The following is a 22,964-nucleotide window of genomic DNA, read 5'->3' on the forward strand; positions in this document are numbered from 1 at the left end:
GCGCCTCATAATCAAGGGGTGAAGTCAGTTCCAGCAGCATCCTGTTCTCTCAGGTCTCAGCTGTGGGCTAATAGATTAAACAAATTAGTATGAAATATAGAATTAAACTCCATGAATAGAGTCATATGTTTCACAAACGCTGTCCCACGCGTGTGTCTGCGTGATGCGTGATACGAATGTAATATGAAATTAGTCATGATGAATAGGACCGTATGCACTCCAAGTAATTCAATTAACCACCCGTTAGCCAGAACGGGAGCGTCAACGGCTAGCTCACCTCACGTGCCTTTTTGTGCAGATGCGAATTTAATTGAACAAATACTTGAACAAATACAGATATTTTCTTGTCAGGACATAACATATACTGCAGAGAAATGAAAACAAGTTAAAAAAAAAATATATATATATATATATATATATATATATACATATATATATATATATATATATATGTATATATATGTGTCGCCTCGCAGCAAGCTTTGTATTACCTTTTTTCGTTTTCTAATTTTCAAGATTCTCTTATATTTTACTGTGAGAAAAGGGAGGAATGCAGAGCAGGAAACAAAGGGGCAAGGGAGCGCATCAAAGAATCTGCTTGGAATGTGTCCAGCTATTATTTATGAAGTAAAGTTATGTAAAAATGCCAATTTGCCCCGGAACAGCTTGAATTCCAGCTGTAGGAAATACCTTCTTGTAGCGTCCAACTCAGCAAAACGGATTGCGTTTTGATCCGTGTATTGTAGAGTGGCCACATTCTGTTTCGCAATAAATTATTCATATTTTGATATGGATGCAAGCGCACGTATGTGTGGAGGATTTTTTTTTTTTATGTCCCAGTGCTGTCCAATAAACATGCACCGCATGAATACACTTAACACATTTCACAGAAGAGCCTGACTTGTGGACGATGACGATTGACTTCCTCGCTGGTGAGATCAGACTCTCCTGGAACAAACAGGAAACAAATCTGATCTAATATCAGAGCCAATTCCAACATCTCACATAAGCTTCCTTGGCCACATGTACTGTCCAAACCCCATTACGCTTTATAATGACTGGCTATGTATTTATTTGACTGACAGTTGGCATTGTTTGAGTGAAACGATACCGTATACTGTGACACACAGTACATACAAATGCCACAGAGAGGCCTCACGTGTGCTGCACACTATAGGAACAATCCTGATTGAGTTGCAGTCGATGCATTTTTGCACACACATAGACTCACACAAATGCACAGGATTAGATACCGCCACAGCTTATACACATGCAAACAGGTTTAGTCAGTGATGCACCTGCCACAGTGTCCCAACTCGCGAGAACAATCCTGCACACACACACACACACAACACACACACACACACACACACACACACACACACTTTCACCATATGCTCACAACAAGAAGCAGAAGATTAAAAAAAGCCAGAGGGGGAAAAAAAAAAAAAAGACTGGAAGAGGAAGCATGAAAACGACCCAAACATGCAGATGTTTCTGCACTTTGCCAACACCTGTCCAACCGCTGCTGTATAACGTTGGCTTTTGCATCAGGTTCAACATCTCAGCCATAACGTCTATGAAATGCAAATAAATAGACCGTAGACGCCAACTTGCAGTGCCTCGTTTATGAGTCACGGCCATAAAGGTGCAGAGAACAATGGCGATAGGAAAGGTACAGGCTGTTTTTGCTTGTGCAGCACATTTCCATTCTGTTTATGTCATCATGGCTTTAGGGTGTTCACACGCACCGTGCACCTTCTGTCATTGGAATGTTCTGACGGGTAGGTTAATTTTTGTGCTTCATGCCTATAGCTGTAGCCTTCATGCTGTGCTCTGTTTTTGTTTTGTGTCTGTCATTAAAAAAGAAATCATTAACACTCCTACAAAAGTCAATATCGCCACAGTTATCCTTTAGCCTCCACGTTCCCCCTGCTTTCAGACAAACCTCTTAAGGAATTAACCGTTGTCTTATTTTTCAGTAGAACAAACCAATTCCTCGTAACAAATCTCCTAACATTCTGGTGCCTCTTAAATATCCCTTTGTTTGGTTATCTCATGATTAATAAAGATTGGTTCATGCATTTAAAGTGTTTAACAGGGACGGCTGGAAGTGAACACATTTGCGTTGTTCCCCTATGTTGAGTCATGTTCTTCTTGATGCTAATTTCAGGGTTTTTGTTTTTATGTCGTGTTGCCATTTCTTAGCTCTCGTCAGCACTGAACTATACAATAAACTCCAGACTTGGCAGGCCTGCATGAGAAGCTCATTGTTTCCCCCTGGCCTCCCAGTAAATCTTTTACAGTTTTACAACTTTTATCTCCTACCGCTCCATTACTTTTGTGGACTGATCTCACTCTCTCTTTCTGGCGCACACGCAGAGAGACAGACAGACAGACAGAGAGATAGAGAAGGGTGTGTGTGTGTGTGTGTGTGTGTGTGTGTGTGTGTGTGTGTGTGTGTGTGTGTGTGTGAGAGAGAGAGAGAGAGAGGGACTCAGAGGTGACAAAAGTACAAAAGGTCTGTACTTAAGTTAAAGTATGGATACTTGTGTAAAAAAAAATGCTAAAAAGTAACATACATAAAGTACATAGTTCCACTTCAAGCAACAACAAAAATACTTTTAACAAAAAAAAAATATATATATATATATATATATATATATATTAATATCTTTTAAACACTTTTAAGCAACAAAAGTACCTCGCTTGTTTTTCCATCGTGAGGAGTAGAAAGTACAGATTTATGTGTACAGATGTAGGGAGTAATATATATATATATATATATATATATATATATATATATATATATATATATATATATATATATATATATATATATATATATATATATACTTTCACGTCACAAAGTATTTATACTTTTGTTACTTCCCACCTCTGGTGTGAGTGTGTTGGAGGCAGAGGGGGAGGGGCGGGGGTAGTAAGGGAGGGGGTGGGCGGGTTTTCCGTCAGCAGCAGTGTTTGGTTGATTCTCTATTGATTTGTTGAGGGGGGCGGAGGAGGAGGAGGAAGGGGAGGAAGGGGAGAAAGTGAAGGGGGAGGAGTGGAGGAGAAACCCCGGCCTGGCGGCGGAAAGGAAGGAAGGGGGAAAGAGAGAGAGAGAGAGAGAGAGAGAGAGAGAGAGAGATGTGATTGCGCCTGCTTGGGACGGCAGAGGGGAGAGAGAAGCTCGAGCGATCGCAGGCAGGAGTGGTGCGAGCGCCGCTTAAATCACGTGGAAGAGGAAGAGGAGGAGGAGGCGCGGATCTATAGAGAGAGGAAGGGGGAGGAGAAGGAGCGGGGCACGCAAAAAAAAAAAAAAAAAAGTGAAAGTGACTTGTTCGCCGCTACTTTGTGTTCCTCTTCTCTCCATGACTCTCCGCCGCCGAGCAGCAGCAGCAGCAGCAGCAGCAGCAGCAGCAGTGTTTTAATGCCCCTGCGCACCCGAGGAGCAGCGCACGGAGAGAAGAGCGAGGCCGAGGAGGCGGAGGAAGAGGAGGAAGGAGAAGTGAGGAGGAGGAGGAGGAAGAGGAGGAGGAGGCCCTGGACACCAGCCCTCCTCGCCCTGCATGGACGGGGATGGGGAGAGCCGGATGCTGTCGCCGCGGGGCCGAGCGCCTCGCCTCCCCGTTCGCGGCGCGCCGCTTCCGGCCACTGCCTCTGCTCATCGTCGCGCTGTGCTGCGCCGCCAACATAGGTAACACAACACAGCACATCGCAACACAACACAATCGCATCACACTCTCTCCGCCCGACACCCGCCACCGCAACGCGAACCGCAGCTTTCGCCTCAAAGTCCGCGTCGTTCGCGGCGCCAAACTTCAGCCGCCGTCACTTCGCACGTTTTTTTAAAAAAAATATTATTATTTATTTTTTTTTAATTATCGCGCGCTAAGTTGCGGACCGCAGACAGTTTATTAGTACACATTGAGGTTGTGTATATTTGTGCGGCCGGTTCCTTGTGCTTTGGGCCCCACTGCTGCTGCTGCTGCTGCCTGACAATGGCTCTCCCTCCAGCGGCGGTGCAGCAGCCCGAGCCCGGATCGAGTTTCTCCTCCTCTCTCCTGGGCCGTCATTCTCCCGGCTGCCCCCTTAATGGCTCATGGAGGAGGAAGAGGAGGAGGAGGAGGAAGAGAAGTGAAGGGGAGATGTAGGTTGACTACAGTCTCCCGGAGAGCGTGCAATGCGTGGTGTTGTGGTTAAAAAGAAGTTTGGATCAGCGCGCTGCTCTCTTGTCATCTCGTCTTAAGATGTGGATGTTATGTTGCGTGTTCGTTGCATTGAGAAGTAGCATCAATGTGGCTGAACCTCAGCAAGGGGGACCGACTTGAACTGTAAAACTGATAGATTCACTTGTGATGTGTTTTGCTCCCTTTACAATAGTCACCTGAAAGCAAAACAAAAACACAAAAGCAAAAAAAAACAAAAAACAAAAAAAAACAACTCTCATTGGAACTAAATAAATAGAAATAGCCAAACAAAAGACATGCATGTGCGCTGACTGAAGAAGCATGAGGTGATTTCTATTTCAACCCACTGGGGTCGACCCCCTCCCCACCTCCCCAGCAGCTTCTTATTCACCGCATGTCTCTCTGGCTTTACCAAATTCCTCCCGCTAAAGTTTCGTATTGGAATGAATTTCAGCCCCGGCAAATCATCCCGAGCCGAAAGCTGCATGAAAATCCTCTTTTCATAAACTGGCTTGTGTGTGTGTGTGTGTGTGTGCAGGGGGTCGAGTGTTGTGGCAGCTGTGTGTGTCGGGCAGTCACACCTCCAGTAATTAGTTTAACACGGCTCAGGCGGCGGGACATAACTGCCCCTTGCGCGCGGCCTGATGGGAATGAGAGACACACACACACACACACACACACACACACACACACACACACACACACACACACACACACCCGTTGCATTCAAAGACCCTCCTTCATGCTACACGTGCGTGCGTCACCTGGAAAGAATGCATATTATTCATCTGGTCGGGCCAAACGGAAGACTTTTTATTTGCTACGTGTGTCACTGTCACTCCTGCCGTCGCCTCCGTGCGCCTGTTTGGACAGAGAGGCAGGAATTCCTGCCGGAGTTGTCGACTATTGTTCACACTCCAGTGTGTCAGACACTAGAGCGATTCCTCCACGTTGGATTTCTAAGCTCCGGGGGGGGGTCTGCGTGATCCGAGCTCAATGTGCAAAGAAAAGTGCGCACAACAAGGTGATCGATAAAGCACTTCACAGGCTGCTGCTCCCCTGACCGAGAGACCATCCCCAGCAGATCCCTTCCCCTCGTCCCGGGAGAAGCTGCGGGGGCCGGCAGGAGGCGGGAGACAAAAGAACGGCTAAACCGAGCGTGAGAGTTTCGGTGCCGGTGGATCTCTTGACCTGCGCTGGATATTAAAAGAGGGCGCCTGAGGATGGATGAGGGAGAGCAGCAGTTGGGGGGGGGAGGGGGGGGGGGGGATCCAACTGAGGCGTAGAGCTGAAGGAGGAAATGGTTTGAGCCTTGGAGGGGAAAAGCTGGGAGTCCAAATGGGACCTGTGGGTGGATAATAAAGGCAGGTGGAGAGGTGGGGCTATGTAGAGAAAAGGGGAAAAAATGGGTTAATATTGTGCGAGGACATGGAAGGAGTGGCGCTTTATTGTGTCTATATTTGACACACACACCTGGGGGTCTGCGCTGAGACGCCCTCACGCATCAGCTCCTCATATTAGGACTTCTGTATTCTCCCCCTAATAGTATTTTCAAGTCAATTCAGCATTAACACCCCGACAGGACTTAGCGCAAATTGCTTATTTATATGCATAGAATTGAGTCTCTTTTGAGAGTGCGGGTGCGCGCACAGGGGGGGCAAGGAGAGGGGGGGGGGGGTTTGCAACCAGAGCGAGGTTGTGGCAGACGGCAGAAAAAAAGAGGCTTTAAGACGACGAAGATTCCCGGGTAATATCGGTTATCGCGCAAAGCCTTTTGTGCCTGCTGCGCTCAGAGTTTGCCGCGTCAGCTATAAAAGCGTGCTCAAGCCGAGCCGGTGTCAGGCTTCAGCAGAATGCTTGTTGTCAGGGAGGCTGTAACCCATATGTGTCAGTGGTTTGAACCCCCAGTCCTTCAGTTACAGGGTCAAACACCCCCTCTTTCGAGGTCATTTCAGAGAATGGCCACTATTGTGGCTGTGGGGTTTTTTTGGTGTTTTTTTTTAAGGGCGATACCCTTCGAAAGAGAATACATTCAAACTGATTAGATTATGGGCGGTTTTTAGGCACGGGGCAGATGAGGGGAAGAGAAAAAGGAGGGGAAAAAGAGAGAGAGGAAAAAAGGCTGTTGGTGATCCAGTCAAGACATAATGTGTCCTCAGTGCTCAGCCAGGGTTGGCGTGGAAAAGCAGCCTGTGTGTGTGTGTGTGTGTGTGTGTGTGTGTGTGTGTGTGTGTGTGTGTGTGTGTGTGTGTGTGTGTGTGTGTGTGTGTGTGTGTATGCGCGCGCGCCTGTGGGCCGGTGTCAGTATGTAACGGGCAGAAGAGAGATTCCAATGCCTCTTGCGAGCTCTTGTACCTGCACCCCTGTTTCAAAAACTCAGAGCGCTACTGCCCCCAAATGGTCGTGCCTGACCCTCAACACCCCCCCCCCCCCCCCACACCACCACCACCACCACCAGCAACAACACCTCCCCCTTCAAAAAATAGGGAGAAAAAATCCATTGAAAGGGTTTGTTGTCGACCTGGAGGCAGCCCATGGCGACGGTGTGACATTCAGGGGAATCCGGTCATTTGCCTATCTATTAGCGGATCACACTGCCGTCCTAAGGAGCTGCGTGTTTACCAATCGTACAGGCCGGCATTCTTTCTTATATTACTGTTTGTGTGCGCGTGCTTTGTGTGTGTGTGTGTGTACGTGTGCAACTGCCCATACACTGCAGAGCCTCTCTGCGGCCTAATCTAATAGCAGCGCGCTGTGACTGATGCGTTGGGCCTGGAATCTAATCTCTCTCTCTCGCTCTCTCTCTCTCTCGCTCTCTCTCTCCCCTTCTCTCTCTTCCGAGCTCCTACTCCCCCTCTCGCCCTCAGATGAGCTATGATATAAAAGGCCAGTTTGACCCTTGGTACATGTTGCAACAGATAAAACATGAGGGTCAAATTTGGACTCTGATGTTTGTCTCTTAAAGGTTGCGCGGGGACAGAATGACACGCCGTCTGGACGGGTTTCTCTTTGCGGCGTAATAATAACTGCGATGGGGGAAAAAAAAAAGCTTTTTTTATCACGTTTATCACACTTGTATCGTCTCACTCTTCTGTGCGCCCTGAGTCTACGAGAGGCGTTATCGCACTTGGTGTGGCAAAGCTCTCTTTATCTTTTCTCTCGGGCCGCTCTTTGGTTTATTACACTCCAGTTATGACACAAGCAGCGGCGCTGCGGATTGATCCAGACGTACAAGCAGCGGCCGGGTCCTTTTGAGATTTTACGAGGTGGAATTGTAGCAAGGCGGTAGCGCTGCGCGTCTCACTTCAAAGCCGTCTGCACACCTCAGTCACCTCCTTTGAGCAAATAAGGCCGACTTCCCTCCTGCGGTCACACCCGCTCTGCGCAATCAGGCTTTCCATCAGGTCACCTATCACTATGACTGGAGTCCAACTGCTGTAACATCTCTTTTGTAACAGCCTTTTCTTCTTTCTGCGCCGCTCCCCCACCCCCCAGGTCAGTGTCAGGTGGCCACCCCGCAGTGTCGCATCCAGAAGTGCACGGGCGACTTTGTCTCCCTCACCACCCACCTGACGCCGGCCGTGGATGGCTTCCACACCGAGTTCTGCAAGGCCCTGCGCGCCTACTCGGCCTGCACCCAGCGGACGGCCAAGTCGTGCCGGGGGAACCTGGTCTTCCACTCGGCCGTGCTGGGCATCTCTGACCTCATGAGCCAGAGGAACTGCTCCAGGGACGGCCCCACCTCCCCCACGCACCCGGAGGTTCAGCACGAGCCCTGCAACTACTACAGTCGCGCCCAGCACGCCCACGGCCACGCGCATGCACATGCACACGCACATCCACATTCCCACGGCAACGGCCACGGCCACCCCAGGCCGGGCTACCTGTTCTGCGGGCTGTTCGGGGACCCCCACCTACGGACGTTTAAGGACAGTTTCCAGACTTGCAAGGTGGAGGGGGCGTGGCCTCTCATTGATAATGACTATCTGTCAGTGCAGGTCACCAATGTCCCTGTGGTGCCTGGGTCCAGCGCCACAGCAACCAATAAGGTAAGAAGACCATGAAAATGATGAAAAATTATCAATTTTTAATTTCCCCCACCCTTTTTTTTTTAAATTCCAGTTCAGTTTTCTCAATAGGGCGACTGTCTGTTCACTCCACTGATCTGTGTTTGAGGTTTTTTCTTCTTCTAGGAAACACTCTCTGTTTCCTCTATTTGAGTCACAAGTGCTTGGCAAACAGGCCGTTGTTGTGACTTTTCTCTTGTGACCGAGCAGTGTGAGATACCCAACTGGCTTGACCTCTAATAATATGGAGTGAGACATGTGAAAGGAGCCACTGTTTGCTCTTGAGTGTGTGTGTGTGTGTGTGTGTGTGTGTGTGTGTGCACGCAGGCATTTATGAACGCGTCTCTTAAGTCGTCCTCTATGCATTTGCCGGAAGCACTATGTGTGTTAAAGGTCTTTATCCTTCAAAAAAAAAAAAGAGAGACGTGCACCCAAATTCACACACGCAAATGGACAGCGAGCCGCACGATAAGGTGATCTTTGTGGTGTTAAAGAAGCCATGTCCATGATGTTTCCCCGGTGGTGTGCCCTCTCTCGCTCAGTCGATAGCTTTAATTATTAAAAACGCAGACGCGCGCACACACACACACACACACACCGAGGCACACACTTAGCCATGCACACAATGGTAGAAACACACACACATTAGGCAAATAGTAGGGACTGCTACACTATGGAGCGGAAGGTTTGACCTTGTGTCAGAGGTGGGGCAAGTTATTAGTCATGATTATGAGGGATGCACGTGCACACGCACACACACACACTCGCGCACATGCACACACACACACAGCCTCTAGGCTTAATGGGCTGCCAGGCCTCATTCTTCACGGCTGTCATGTGAACAAAGCAGCCATTCACCGGAACTATGATGCCAGCGCTAACCGTAATGCTCACAACACGCCCTGTGTACAACACCGCCTTCACTTGCCACTCAACCCCTCTGTGTATGTGTGTGTGTGTATGCATGTGTTTGCTTAGCTGTGTCAGATTACAACTTGTTAAAAAGTCATCGGTTCATTTCGCAATTTGGTAATGTAATAACTGAGTTACAATATTTTTATTGTCTATGTAGGTATGTATGTGCAACCATTCTTTGTATTTAATGCCATCAAATTTGATGATTTAAGTTGTGATTTAAAAAGAAGTCCTGTGCTGCAGTTTTGGTTTCATCTACAGAAATATAGAAATAAAAAAGACTATCGGCCAAGTCATGGTCTATTCTCGTGAAATTTTATATCTGAAATTTTCACGGTAAAGGATATTTTGTTGTATGAAAATTAACTCCAACACTCCCTGACATCGTCTTACTCGGCGTCCACAGGTCACCATCATCTTCAAGCCCTACGAGGGCTGTACGGACCAGAGGGTCTACCAGGCGGTCACAGACAACCTCCCCGCGGCCTTCGACGACGGGACGGTGAGCAGCGGCGACCCAATACACGTCTCCACGGGGCCAGACGGCCCGTCGGGGAAGGTGCGGGCTCTGTGGATCTCTGAGCGCAGCCCGGGCCACCACGTGGAGCTCCACGCCGGATACATCGGCGTGAGGGTGATCGTTCGGCAGCTGGGCCGCTACCTGACGCTGGCCGTGCGCATCCCAGAGGAGCTGGCCCAGGCCTACGACGCCACCCAGGACCTGCAGCTCTGCCTCAACGGCTGCCCCAGCGGAGAGCGCATCGACCAGGCGGGCCACCTGCCGCTGCCCCTCTTGCCTCCTGCGCTCGGCCTGCAGCTTCAGCAGCTGCACCGGCCCCGCCACTCGTCCTTGATGCAGACGCAGGCGTCCCCCCGCGCTCAGGTATTCGGCTTGGAGGGTGCCAGGGAGCACTGCAGGGAGCAGCTGGAGGTGCAGGACATCTACTTCCACTCCTGCGTCTTCGACCTCTTGACCACCGGGGACGCTAACTTCACGTCGGCCGCCTACAGCGCCTTGAAGGACATGGAGAGCCTGCATCCGCACAGAGACAAGTGGAGGATCTACCCGCGTGGCTCGGCCCCCTGCGCCTCACTCTGCCCTGCGCTCCTTTTCAAGCAGCTCGCTCTGCTGCTGCTGGTGGCGCGGCTGTGGGTGTGAGCAGGCGGCCTGGGAGCTTCGCGTCTCTGTGTGCACTACAAGGAGGTTTTTTTTTTTTCTTTCTTTGGTTGAGCACTGATACTGAGCATACTGATGCCTCTCCCATGCAGAAGGAGGGGCTGGATAGTCTCTGGAAAGTGGTGGTGTTTTTTGTCAAAGAAGTGGCAGAGCTCCCAGAAGGCCCAGGAGACGCTGGCAACACTGAATGCATCCTTCTCGACAGAGTTGGTCCTTCTTTTTTTGGGGGGAAGGGCACTTTCAGGGGATCATCTTTTTTGGGAGGACACGCGACAATGACACAAACAGACTCTTTTTTTTCTTTTTTTTCTTGGTGAAGAATCCAGTGGCGTATACTCCAAACTGTAAATAGCTTGTGTTCAGTGCACAGTGTAAGTGGTGTAGTTTTGTTTTTGGGGGGGGGGTTTGTGCCATTTGATGTGATTTTCTTTTCTTACCTCAGACAGAGGATGTTTGTTTTAACAAAAGCACTTTATTTTAGATTATTTTGTTTATAACAAATCCACATCAGTGTTTCTTCCTCCAACTCACCGGCATCCACCAAAATCTCCAGTTACTCATGTGTTGGAGTTCATCTGTTGTTGCGTTTTTGATGCTCTTAAAACAACAAAAAAGACATAACTCTCTGGTGAAAACAAGAAACTGCCATTTGTCCTAATGCATCTTTTTTAACAGTTCCTAATGTAAACCATTGTGTTGTTTTAAGTCAATGTGAGTCGTTCTCTTGAATGTTTTATGAAAATTCTCACAGCAAATGCCATCAATGATACTTTGTTGTGTAGAAATCTGTTGTTTTTCCTCATTCACAATTTCAACAGTGCGTGTGAATGTGTGGGAGAATGTCTGTATGATTGTGTCAGTATTTTTTTTTTAAATTTAATTCTCGAATGTGGGTGTGCGTGGTTTGTTTTGTTTGACATTCTGAATAAGCGTCAGAGACATTCTTACCTTTTTGGCTGTGACATTTACCGGCTCACGTGGCTGTTCTTTGCTGTGTTTTTTGAGCCAAAGAGATATAAGGTTTTTGTGTACCAAGAAAATCATGTAAACACCAAACCAGCATCCTTTTCTTCCTCACTCTCCCCAAAATTTGCTACTGTTGAATGTTTTTTGTTTGTTTGTTGTTGTTTTTTTTTTACTGGTAGAATTTCTGAGCTGCTCCCTACTGAGACATGAGTTAGATACTGGAGTGTGGATAACACACCGCAAATCACTGAAAAAAGCATTTCCACATGGTCTGCTTGGACATTCTGGTTGTGTTGAGGTAAATGAGTACCATTTGGTCAGAAAGCCAACCCCTAAGAATATGAACCTTTTTTGGACATGTAACATTCTGCATTTGGTTAATGTCAGTTTCTGGCATTGTTATCTCTTCTATCATGTGTGAGTGTCAGTTTGGTGAAGAGTGACTGGTCATTTTTTGACATATTTAACTTATTTATGAAACGTAGTGTCCTGTAGAGGAAGTTAAGCTCCATATTCTTGCTGTTGGACAATTTTAAATATGTCAGATGTGATTGTACTACCACCTAGTGGTGCTATGTTGCTATGTCTGTGTTACTCCAGGCGCTAAAAAAAAAAAAAAAGTTGGAAAAAAAAACTGTGTGCAAGTGTTTTATTAAAAAAAAAACAATAAATTGAAAATGGTAAAAGCTCACGTTCTGTTTTTAATTTCATATTTACAGAATATTGAAACCATCTGAAAATATACGCATCACAATGCCAAGATCCATACGGACACATATACACAAACAGAAGGAGGCCCACATGCTTCAACCCATCTGTGCTGTGGTTAGGTTTCGATCAGATACCAAGCGTCTTCTCACTAACACAATCGGTTTTCAACTGACAAAGTTAGCAGCACCTGGAAGTCATTCGGAGAGACCTTAAAGAGGCGCGCAAAAGGGATCTAGATGGTAATTGGATTATTACGCATTTTTAATGCATTAAAATGTAAGTGCTCCATCACCACCATACAGTCAATCACAAGAGGTGATTGTGTTCAGCGGCAGTCACTGCAGATATGCAGGTAGCATATTCACTTCAGTGAGCAGACATCAAGAAAAGAAAGATTAGGCTTTCTGGTTGCTGGTTGCTTGCTTCTCAAAATCACATTCTGCACCAGATCTGTTAAAAGAACAGTAAGACCTTTTAAACAGCTGCATTTTATCTTAGACAAAAGACATTCACAGAGAACACAAGAAAGAAAAGGCTAGTGATTGGTCGAGTGATGGAAAACAAACTCAGATCTGACTTACCACCTAGTAATGATGTAAATGGTCATCAAAGTGTTAAAGATGACAGTCTTCACAAGAATCACTCTCAAAACAGTGACAACCACTGTGCACGTCCACAAGTCAACATCTGAAGAAAAAGCACACAGATGAATTGAAAGATCAACATAAGTCAAAGTTGTATTTGATTCTGCGCAAACAATAAATATACCCTGTTTTACTGTGTCCTTATATTCAGGGCAGGCCTGGTCCAGATGATCTAAACAATATGTATACGGAGTTAGCAGCATGTTTATTTTAATCAGGAATACATTTAACACAAAATGAGGATTACTGTCCATTATGATCAGCTGCCGACCTACCGGACGGTCCGGTGTGCCATTTCCTCCGGTGCTTTTGGTGTCGTCTGTGATGCACAGAGCAACTGTACGACGGCCAGTCGCCTGTTGCCACTGTGATGATTGCCACGGCTCCTCTATGTTTGCTGTTTAAAGCGAGGCTGGTTGGAAAGCTTGGACCGTGGCCTTGTAACGCTGACTTCCAGCTGACTTCCAGGCGCCCTCGCCTGAAGTCGCTCACCATACAGATCAGCATGGTCCAACCCAGCCTTTCACCTGACAGGTGGACTGGAGGGGCCAGAGCTGCCAGCATGTCACACTCTACCCCTCCTGAAACACAATGAAGGGGAACATAAAAAAAAAAAACATTCTGTATGACATTTGAATGTAAATTCTTTTTCTTTTCATCTTTGCCTGTGAACACAGAATCGAAGTCAGTGACTTTGAAATGGATGCTTTCATTTAAATTACACATATTTTCATTTATAATAAGAGTATTTAAAAACACAGGACACAGGCAAACTATACTTATAGCTTGTTATTGATATTAGAGGCACCTCAGTAATTAGACATTACAATTTTGATGCATGTATTTGCTAAGTATCATAAGTTATCTTTTTTAAACTAAAAACAGAGAGAGGACGGTGCTGTGCTGAATGAATCTTCCACTGAGGACAACCTCTACACCATCCAGGCATTGAGTAGAAAGTAATAATGCATTTCTTGTTTCCTTTTTCTTATTCAATTCTAAATTAAGGTTGTACTTAACTATGTGTTAGAGATGAAATGCTCTTACCAGTCCATAAATAGATGATAGGAAGGTAAAACAGACCTCTGGATGGCTCAGCCATGTGTGCTGCAGTTGGAATACTTTCACCTGCTGTCTGTGTGTGTGTGCTAGTGTGAGTGTGAGAGAGCACCTTGTTAGTGTGCGTAATGGGGACATGCCATTTGGCTTTGCCAGGAGGAGCATTGCATTATGGGGGACTGGCATATCTCATTGTTGTGACCTTTATACAGACAATGGTTCCCCCCTTGCACCTGCCACCCAAACCCCACACATGTGCAAACCAAGACCATGAGACAGACATAAGTGAACTCATGCACAAGTGAAGCCTCCGGACTGTCCAGACTGCATCTATGAAGGGGGACACTACTGAGGACAAGACGCCATTGTGGACCGAATAAAGTCAGTTTGGAGTCATTCCAGGAAGTAGGGACACACCTGCCTCTGGCTGTTGCATTTGAGGTAAGGAGCTGATCCTATCAACACACTCAGCACAGCCCTGAGCTTTATGGGTCCACCTGCAGGCGCTTGCACACGGCCTCTCTCCCTTCACCTTTCCTCTCTTTCTCTTGCGCGCACATTCCTGTGTCTTCACATTTAAAGTGGGAACACTTGATGGACCAATGTACTCGTCTAGAGCAGGAACAAAACAAAACACTGACACTGTTGTGTGTGGTCTAGTCTAGTGGCCTAGTGGTCTTAGGCCTGGTTCTTTAGCTGGAAGCCTCGGCACAAACCAGAGACATATTCAGTTTGCAGATGTAGTATTTGTTTTTTGGTCACAGGTAAAGTAAGAACCGCTCAGTGACGGAGCTCACGCAGGATCTCCACCAAAGTGAGCCCTGACGTTCTTGTGTAATTCACAGTTATCTTTTTGGGCTGAGACTGCCCCGTACTGAGGTTGGACTCGACGCATCTGGGTCTCATTGCCCTGTTACTCTAGAGGAGAACAGGGCCAACTACTGAAGTGTCATATGAAAACATGTGCGTTGTCCTTGAGGCGTGTATCCGTTGTAAGAGCTCAAGCTAACAAACAAAGAGGAACTTGTGGTTATGACTCCTGTTTATTAAGTTAAAGGTCACAGAGTTACCATTTTAATGAGGACGGCAAGCAATCTAAAGGCAACAAATGGCCAAATACAGTATGGCCCGCCTCCATGGGTCACGTGAACACACGCGCGCGCACGCACGCACAAGCGGCGCGAAGGAGGTTCAAACGGAAAGTGAAACCTAATAGTGGGCACATGCAGGAAGGAGACTGCATTCAAAATGGTCACGGAGGTAAAGTTCCTGACACTTTAATTCTAATACATGCATCATAGTAATCTTTGACTTGAATTTATAACATCCGACCCTATTAAGAATAAGTAGCGCTGTTTTGTGTCGCCGCCACCACTGATACGACTTTGTGTTTACTCTATCAGCGCTGCCCTGTATTCCGTCGGTGACCTGGATTCAACTCCAGTTGTTGCCTCCTGCAGCTGTTGTCACCTTACAGTTTTAGCTGTGTCCTCATGTCGTTTCGTCTGCATGGAAAATCGCGGAGGTCTGCCTGCCCCGACGTGTTGTTTTGATTTGGGATAGGTTGCGTTGAAATGCTAACGCCGTGACTGACAGACTGGAGCTAAACGCAGCAGCTCAAGAGAGTCAAAAGCTAATATAACAGTTCATCTGAGCTGTTAGGTCGGGCATTGCCTCCTATGAATGTGCATTTTTAAGTGGAAGTATGCCATGACAAAAATGAACAAATGTACAACATATTCATGATGCTATAAAATATCAGAAGAAATTTCATAAGATCACAAAAAACAATGGATTAAATGTGGAATCAACAATTTTTTTTGTCTCTCTACTTCTCTGTTTTTCTCTACTTCCATGCAGGTGTGAGGAAATTAAGGTCCTGAGCCATTGCTTTATTTTGCTGTATTTGACTTGGATGTGTCTTCCGAACCAGGTTCTTCACTGATCCTCGTCTTTGGGATGTGACAAGGCTCAGTCCTGCAGTAGCTGTAACTGTCTCATTGAGCACTTCCTTTTTTTTTACATTAGCAACATAGAACACTTTTCAAGCAAGGATGTTGGTGAAGATGTTGGTGCTGCTCCTGTGCATTGTGTCTCTGGGTAGTTGTCAACACACTCAGCCGCCTGGAGTGAAAGCGACCTCGGATATAGATCATCTGTCTTTCCCTTGGAGCCGTCTTCGACTCCCTAGGTGCGTCTATAAAAACTGAACAGCGTTAAAAGGGAAGCTTTCTCTTCTATTATCTTCTGTCTTTGTTATCCAAGTTAATAATAAGGTCACACTTGCCTATCTCCAGGTACATTGTTCCCCTTCACTACCAGCTCTTGCTGCATCCCAATCTCACAACGCTCAGTTTCAAGGGCTCTGTGCAGATTCAGATTGACGTGCTAAACAACACAAACTGGGTTGTATTGCACAGCAAGGGATTGGAAATTGTCAAGGCCACCATACTGGATCAGGACTTTGCACATTTATCTGACAAGGTAATTGGAAATATAGAAGAGGAGCAGTTTTTTTTTTATTAGTTGCTGGTTGGGATATTAACAATTAATCGATTGATTGTCGATTAAGAATTTAATCGATTAATTAAATTATTTACAATTAATTGAACATTTTTTTACACAGCGCTTTTTTGTTAAATGGTGTGGTGTATATCTGTATACCTAGAACAACTTTTTTTTTTAAAGTTGAAATGTGACCCATTAGAAGTCAACTTAAAGTCAGGATGAATGTTTAAGGTATTTTACTGTTCTCAAATGTAAAAATTGGTCACATTGGACCCTCAACATTGTTGAAGGGTTAAATAATGTGTTACTTACACATTTTCTATTAATCGATAATTTGCATCCCTAGTTGCTGGCCAAAATTATATTTCTGCCCTTTCCTTTTACAGGTTCTTCCAGTTCTTCACAACCCTTCCCATGAGCAGATTGGCATCTTCTCTCCCAGGGTGCTTAACAGCAGCCAAAAGTACTTTCTCTACATTGAGTTTGGGGCAGAACTTGCAGAAGGCCTTTATGGCTTTTATAAGAGCACATACAGAACCAGCACAGGAGAGACGAGGTCAGACCTGAAATGTCACCGATGCTCTGAAATTCCTGTCGCACAGGAAGTTTACATTTTCCAAAACGTGCTCCGTTGACTGATATGTTTTGTTTTTTCGTACAGAACCTTGGCCTCAACCCACTTCGAGCCCACAAGTGCTCGGATGGCGTTCCCATGTTTTGACGAACCAAGCTTCAAAGCTAATTTCTCCGTACGGATTCGGAGGAGTCCAGAGTTCATTTCTCTGTCCAACATGCCAATTGTACGTTTTGGGTCCTAGCGTTCATGCTCACTCAGTTTGTTTTTGTGCGCGACACGTTGCATTGATGTTTGTGCGTGTTGGTGGGTGTGAATTTCAGGTAAAAACTGTGGAGGTGGATGATGGCCTCCTCGAAGACCGGTTTGCCAAAACTGTGACCATGAGCACGTACCTCGTAGCCTTTGTCATCTGTGACTTCAAATCCGTTACTGCCAGGACCTCATCTGGAGTGCAGGTCTCACTGATGGAATTCAATTGCACAATGTATTCTTTTCCCGTACCATTGCTGTCTAACTCACAGTTGTTGCTCTGTAGGTGTCCGTCTACGCTGCTCCTGAGAAGTGGCTGCAGTCCCACTATGCACTGGAAGTTGCAGTCAAAATGTTAGATTTCTATGAGGAGTATTTCAACATTCGTTATCCTCTGCCCAAACAAGGTCAAGGTTAATCAGCCTTTAAAACCTTTTTTTTTTTTTTTTTAGATACTTTTTGTTTTTAACTTGTTGGTTCTCTCCCACAGATCTAATCGCCATCCCTGATTTCCAGGTTGGTGCGATGGAGAACTGGGGTCTGACCACCTACAGGGAGACCAGCCTCCTAGTGGACCCCCCGACATCGAGCATATCTAATAAACTTTGGGTGACAATGGTGATTGGACACGAAATTGCCCATCAAGTAAGACTGTGATGCTGCGTATGCACTCCAAAATCATATATGCAGGAAGTAATCATAGTGCTTAGAGTCTTGATGTGGTTTGCCTGCAGTGGTTCGGCAACTTGGTGACCATGAAGTGGTGGAATGATCTTTGGCTGAATGAAGGATTTGCCAAATACATGGAGTTTATTTCAGTGGAGGCCACGTACCCCGAACTCAGAGTGGTATGTACTTTGCTGAATCTTAGAATGAACTTAAGTGGGTAACTAAATTCATACTAAGCCTGTGTGCACACTCCCACAGGAAGAGTATCTGCTGGATATCTACTTTGTGGCAGTCAGTTATGATTCGCTGAACTCCTCTCGGCCAATATCCAGCCCGGCAGAGAACCCCACGCAGATTGAACAGATGTTTGACGCCGTCTCCTATGACAAAGTACGTTTAAGTTTCTTATAGGTATTTTGCTGTTGTACATATTCCTGTAATACCAGGGTCAAAATGAAGGTAGTTTAAAACTAGTACTTTCATAAGTTACATGTAAACAGTCCTTTGCTTAGTGTCTGTCTTTTTCCTATCATAACACTTCTCACCCACTTTGGCATCGTCTTGGCAGTTCAGTGGGTATCAACAACCAAGGCAGTGTTTCTCAAAGCTCAGGTACACAGGATGGACAAATATTTGACAGGGACTTTTGGCTGTAGAATCGTTCCACGAGTAGCTGTGGAACGATGGTGTCGTTCACGCCAGACTTGAAGCGGGGTGCACCTCCGCGGCCGGCTCGCGCCGCGCAGCGAGCATTTCAGTGTCTAGTCTATTTTATTTCTATTGCGCGAGCCGCGAGCCAGAGGACAATGAAGAGTTTTCGAGCGCTGATAGAACGTAATCAAACACCTTTGCATCAGTACGTGATCTACGCCGCGTCTGGCGCGACATTATGACTTAGCGCACGCCACATCAACGTCATCCCGTGTGGCAGGTAGAAAATGCGATGTTGTCGCGTGACTGATGTTGGTCAGTTTCATCAAAACAAGACCCCTGGAAGCGCGGCTATTCTCTGCACTTTGTGAGGAGATGGGAGCACAACATAAAGCTGTGTTGTTTCACAGGGAAGCCAGGATGGTGGATGTTACAAAAGTGCTTTGCCAAAAAAAGTGATTTGCACAGCAGAAAAGTGAAAGAAGTATTCTTGTTTGAAAAGTAATGTTCAGGATGTGATGTCACAAAGAGACATGGGGCCACTTGCCGGTTCATCGGGATCCCTCAAGACACAGCCAGACTTCTTCCTCCCTTCAGAGGTCTTTTAATTAGACTGTGTTAAAGCACTTGTCACAGCTTCTTGTCTGATAGGGATCCTTGAGGACAAGTAAACACTTTGAACTTTGTTGTTGAATAAGCAAAGCAAAATTGCATCTCCATGTTGTAAGATTTCTGAAAGTGTCACTTATCAGCATCAGTCACAACTCCTGTCATTGGTTAGATCTGTTCTTTTGCCTTCTGCGACCACTCACGTTCAAAGTGGGTTGAAAGTATTCCACAGCATGACTTAATATGATCTATTAATTCTAGAAACTGTTCTTCTCTCTCTCATTAGGGAGCATGTGTCCTGCACATGCTACGACACTTTCTGACAGAAGATGTGTTCCAGAGTGGAATAGTCCGCTACCTTCGTAAACATAGTTACCAAAATGCAGAAAACCAAGACCTTTGGGACGCACTATCAAATGTAATTACACAATTTTATTTGTATACATTTCAATGTTTCCTGTTTGGCCCACTGTTTTAGTTATAAATGTCTATTTAAATCTTATATCGTTCAAGCTAGTTCCAGTGTTTTCTTTCTGCATATGACAATTTTTATTATTTATTTGCATTTTTTAAAATACCACTATATAAGAATGAGCATGCTTAGAGCTGACGTTTTTAGTGTTCAGCTATGATGAATGGGGAAAAAGATTGAGTGGAATTCATTACAACTTAACATTATATTTTTGATGTTTCTAGACATGTTCGGAGGAGGATTTCATCTCTGGAAAACACTGTTATAGCAAGAGCCAGGCTTCCAAGAATGCAGTGAGTATCCATCTCTCTTCCCTCATGGAGTTTTTCCATTAAAAAAAAAAAAATACACCCAGCCCTGTGAGATATTTGCATGTATTAGTATTTGCTTGTCTGTAGTATTTGTTTGCAGGAGAACACCTGGATCTCACGGCCATGATGAACACCTGGACTCTGCAGAAAGGTATTCCTCTTGTCACTGTGACCAGGAAGGGGCCTCATTTGCTGCTCAGACAGGACAGGTTCTTGAGGACAGTAATGCCTTCAGATCCGCTCTGGTCCTCATTTCAAGAGGGGTAAGCATACACTTGCATGCAACTGTTGCTACTAACTATTTTGCTTCAAACGTTTTTTTGCGTTTTTTTTTGGTCATGATTCTTTATTTATTTTCACCCCTAAACATTTCTTCTCTTGCATAGTTTCCTGTGGCACATCCCTCTAACCTACAAAACCGATGCCTCCAACACTGTCCACAGACACCTAATGACAACACGCACAGGTATCAGCAATGACGTTTAAAGCACGTGTTTGTGCTTTGCTGCATCATTGTTTTTACCCTTGATTTTGTTCCCCGTCTCTTTTAGACAGCATCTATGTGGGTGAAGAAGTCAGCTGGGTGAAAGTAAACAGTGACATGACAGGATACTATCTGGTCCATTATGAGGATGATGGCTGGGATGAAATCACCAAACTGCTGATGGAAAACCACACTGCTCTCAGTTACAAAGACAGGACTCACTTGATACACAACGTCTTTCATTTGGTCTCGTAAGCTCTGAAGTTTTGTTTCTCGTTCTCCGTCTGCTTGAGACACATTAACGTATACGTTTAACAGCGTGACCTAATACATGCACCTAACCAAATGTGTTTCCTTGTATGTTTCAAAAGAGCGGGCTATCTACAACTCGACACAGCTCTGGACCTGATTGGTTACCTGCCACTGGAGACACACATTGTCCCTCTGCTGCAGGGACTGGGCTATCTGGAGACCTTCTACCAGATGGTGGAAAAAAGGAATGAGGTCGAGCTTGTGAAAAATCTGGCTGTAAGGAGAGACGAAAACAATTGCACGATGGTTTTCTATGCCGGCGTTGATGTGAAATGCAGGTGACGTTTTTGTTGGGCTGTCCTGCAGATGTACATCCTGCGCTTCTTCCGCGCTGTGATTGACCAGCAGACGTGGACCGACGACGGCTCGGTGTCAGAGCGACGGCTCAGGTCAGCGATCCTGTCACTGGCTTGCCGCCTTCATGACCCCCAGTGCGTGGACCAGGCACAGCAGCGTTTTAAAGACTGGCTTTGGTCCAACGGAACACTTAAGTATGCACGTCCAAATTGCGCTAAACACATTTGTGTATTTTATGAACTAACTGCAGGTTGCTGTTGATATACTGCAATACTGTTGCGGTGTAGGTAACCTATTATTTTCGTATGATGCTGTCCTTAAACATCTAACGAATAATTTTAAATCCCCCATGTGCTTGTCTTTTCTTGTGTTTACCCAGCTTACCCACAGACGTGGCATCGACAATATATTCAGTTGGAGCAAAGGATGACCTCGGCTGGACTTCACTCTTGCAGATTTACAAAACGTCTCTCTCTGAAGACAGCAAATCAAGAATTCTGTTTGCCTTAACACGCACCGGTGACACGAACAAACTGAACAGGTAACTCTGGGCTAGTGCTGCCACCAAGTGGCAAACAGGTTATTGTACTGCAGTATCTCTGGATTTCTGCACAGTATTTATTCATTTATTTATTTGAGACTTCTCTGCAGGTATGCTAGCATTGTCTATTCTGTGTTTCTACCACAGGCTGCTGGAGTTGGGTCTGGAAGGGAAGGTTATTCGATCCCAAGATCTGTCGCATGTAATCATGATGGTGGCCAGGAACCCTCAGGGACATTACCTTGCATGGAATTTTGTGAAAAAGAACTGGGACACCCTGGTTCAGAAGTCAGTATAATATAAAAGGGCTTTTGTAAATGATTTACGCTGATGGTAGATGTCAAACCCTGTGACGCTGTGAATATGCAAATTTCCCAAATTCCCCAACAAAAACGTGACAAAAAAATATGACACCATGCATAGAATTCATAATCTTAATGCAGTGACTTCGTAGAGAACGAAGGCGGCTTGTCTTTTCCGTGTCTCCTGAGCCCTTCGGTACAGGCAGAACAGGTTTTCATTCCAAAGCAACAAGAGAACAAGTTGTTCTTTGAGTTTCTTATTCTGCTGCTCTGAAGGTCAAAACCACCACATTGTGTTTATCAGGAAGAGGATGTGACTGTCTTCTCTTTTATGTCCTCCACATAGATTCCAGTTGGGCTCATCTTGTATCAGAAACATTCTCGTCGGTACCTCAGGACTGTTTTCAACTGAAGATGAACTCGCCAATGTAACGGTCCTTTTGCATTATGATTTATAGTTTATATATCTTTTATAAAATGTATATCTAATCTACTTTATGTGTGTTTGGACACTAGGTGCAGTCATTCTTTGAGTCCATCAAAGAACAAGCGCTTCAGCTGAGAGCTACACAGCTCGCCCTGGACCTCGTGCAGAAAAATGTTCGCTGGTTTAAAAGAAACGAAGAGACTCTGAGAAACTGGTTGGACAAGAAAATTAAGTGAACAATATCTGATCTGATTTTTGATTGTTGCTGCAAAAGGTGGGAGTGAAATAATAATTTAATTCTCTACTTGTTTAGACTTGAGTTTGCACTGTTTTGCAGATGATTTATGTATTAATGTGCATCTCCTGTTTGGGGGATGATGGGTGGGAAGAGAGGAAAACGGGAATGGACTGTAATAGGCAGAGCAATGTGTGTGTGTGTGTGTGTGTGTGTGTGTGTGTGTGTGTGTGTGTGTGTGTGTGTGTGTGTGTGTGTGTGAGAGAGAGAGAGAGAGAGGGAGAGAGAGAGAAAGACATTCTGGGAAATTCATTCCAAAGCCAGCCTCCTAGATATTTTTCAAATTGATTCTGATAAAGATAATTAAAGATGTGTTTGTAACTTCTGAAACAGAGACATACTGTTTTAAATGAGCAATTCTTTCATTCTATCACTTTCAGTCAGGTAAATACAGTAACAGGATACGCGTATTCAGCGAATAGAATTCATGGACATTCTCTGATGCATAATAAAACAATGTCAAATGGTCCCTGGTTACATTAATTGTTCATCAGCGCGTTTACAACGAATATGGTCAAACTTCATTCAACA

The 22,964-nt window shown here is 45.5% G+C and overlaps 2 protein-coding genes and 1 long non-coding RNA gene across 5 annotated transcripts; 2 read left to right on the forward strand and 1 right to left on the reverse strand.

Moving 5' to 3' along the window:
* The first annotated feature begins 3,134 nt into the window (after nucleotides 1-3,134).
* Nucleotides 3,135-12,004, forward strand: rgmb (repulsive guidance molecule BMP co-receptor b). Its single transcript, XM_076015164.1, has 3 exons — nucleotides 3,135-3,697; nucleotides 7,686-8,239; nucleotides 9,579-12,004. Exons 1-3 carry the CDS (start codon nucleotides 3,580-3,582, stop codon nucleotides 10,329-10,331), a joined length of 1,425 nt encoding a protein of 474 aa, XP_075871279.1. The 5' UTR covers nucleotides 3,135-3,579; the 3' UTR covers nucleotides 10,332-12,004.
* Nucleotides 11,949-13,925, reverse strand: LOC142881105 (uncharacterized). The gene is made up of 5 exons (XR_012925511.1): nucleotides 13,718-13,925; nucleotides 12,946-13,251; nucleotides 12,795-12,842; nucleotides 12,608-12,713; nucleotides 11,949-12,476 (listed from the first exon to the last, which is right to left on the reverse strand). It is a non-coding gene; the product is annotated as an uncharacterized LOC142881105 (long non-coding RNA).
* On the forward strand, nucleotides 13,460-22,763 carry erap2 (endoplasmic reticulum aminopeptidase 2). Of its 3 annotated transcripts, none has more exons than XM_076015162.1 (22): nucleotides 13,460-13,629; nucleotides 13,942-14,170; nucleotides 15,590-15,920; nucleotides 16,027-16,213; nucleotides 16,624-16,793; nucleotides 16,899-17,037; nucleotides 17,135-17,269; nucleotides 17,350-17,470; nucleotides 17,554-17,708; nucleotides 17,798-17,911; nucleotides 17,991-18,122; nucleotides 19,279-19,410; nucleotides 19,689-19,757; nucleotides 19,863-20,038; nucleotides 20,162-20,241; nucleotides 20,327-20,510; nucleotides 20,631-20,787; nucleotides 20,878-21,062; nucleotides 21,248-21,409; nucleotides 21,557-21,697; nucleotides 22,058-22,139; nucleotides 22,228-22,763. In XM_076015162.1, exons 3-22 carry the CDS (start codon nucleotides 15,784-15,786, stop codon nucleotides 22,372-22,374), a joined length of 2,805 nt encoding a protein of 934 aa, XP_075871277.1. In that variant the 5' UTR covers nucleotides 13,460-13,629; nucleotides 13,942-14,170; nucleotides 15,590-15,783; the 3' UTR covers nucleotides 22,375-22,763. The 3 variants fall into 3 exon arrangements, with proteins under 3 accessions (XP_075871277.1, XP_075871278.1, XP_075871276.1); XM_076015163.1 differs by having other exon boundaries at nucleotides 15,663-15,920; XM_076015161.1 differs by lacking the exons at nucleotides 13,460-13,629; nucleotides 13,942-14,170 and adding an exon at nucleotides 14,849-14,989.
* Nucleotides 22,764-22,964: the final 201 nt, after the last annotated feature.

Source organism: Nelusetta ayraudi, unplaced genomic scaffold (assembly GCF_046127955.1).
Source record: "Nelusetta ayraudi isolate G7.1 ecotype Tasmania unplaced genomic scaffold, CSIRO-AGI_Nayr_v1 ptg000181l, whole genome shotgun sequence".
NCBI lineage: Eukaryota > Metazoa > Chordata > Actinopteri > Tetraodontiformes > Monacanthidae > Nelusetta > Nelusetta ayraudi.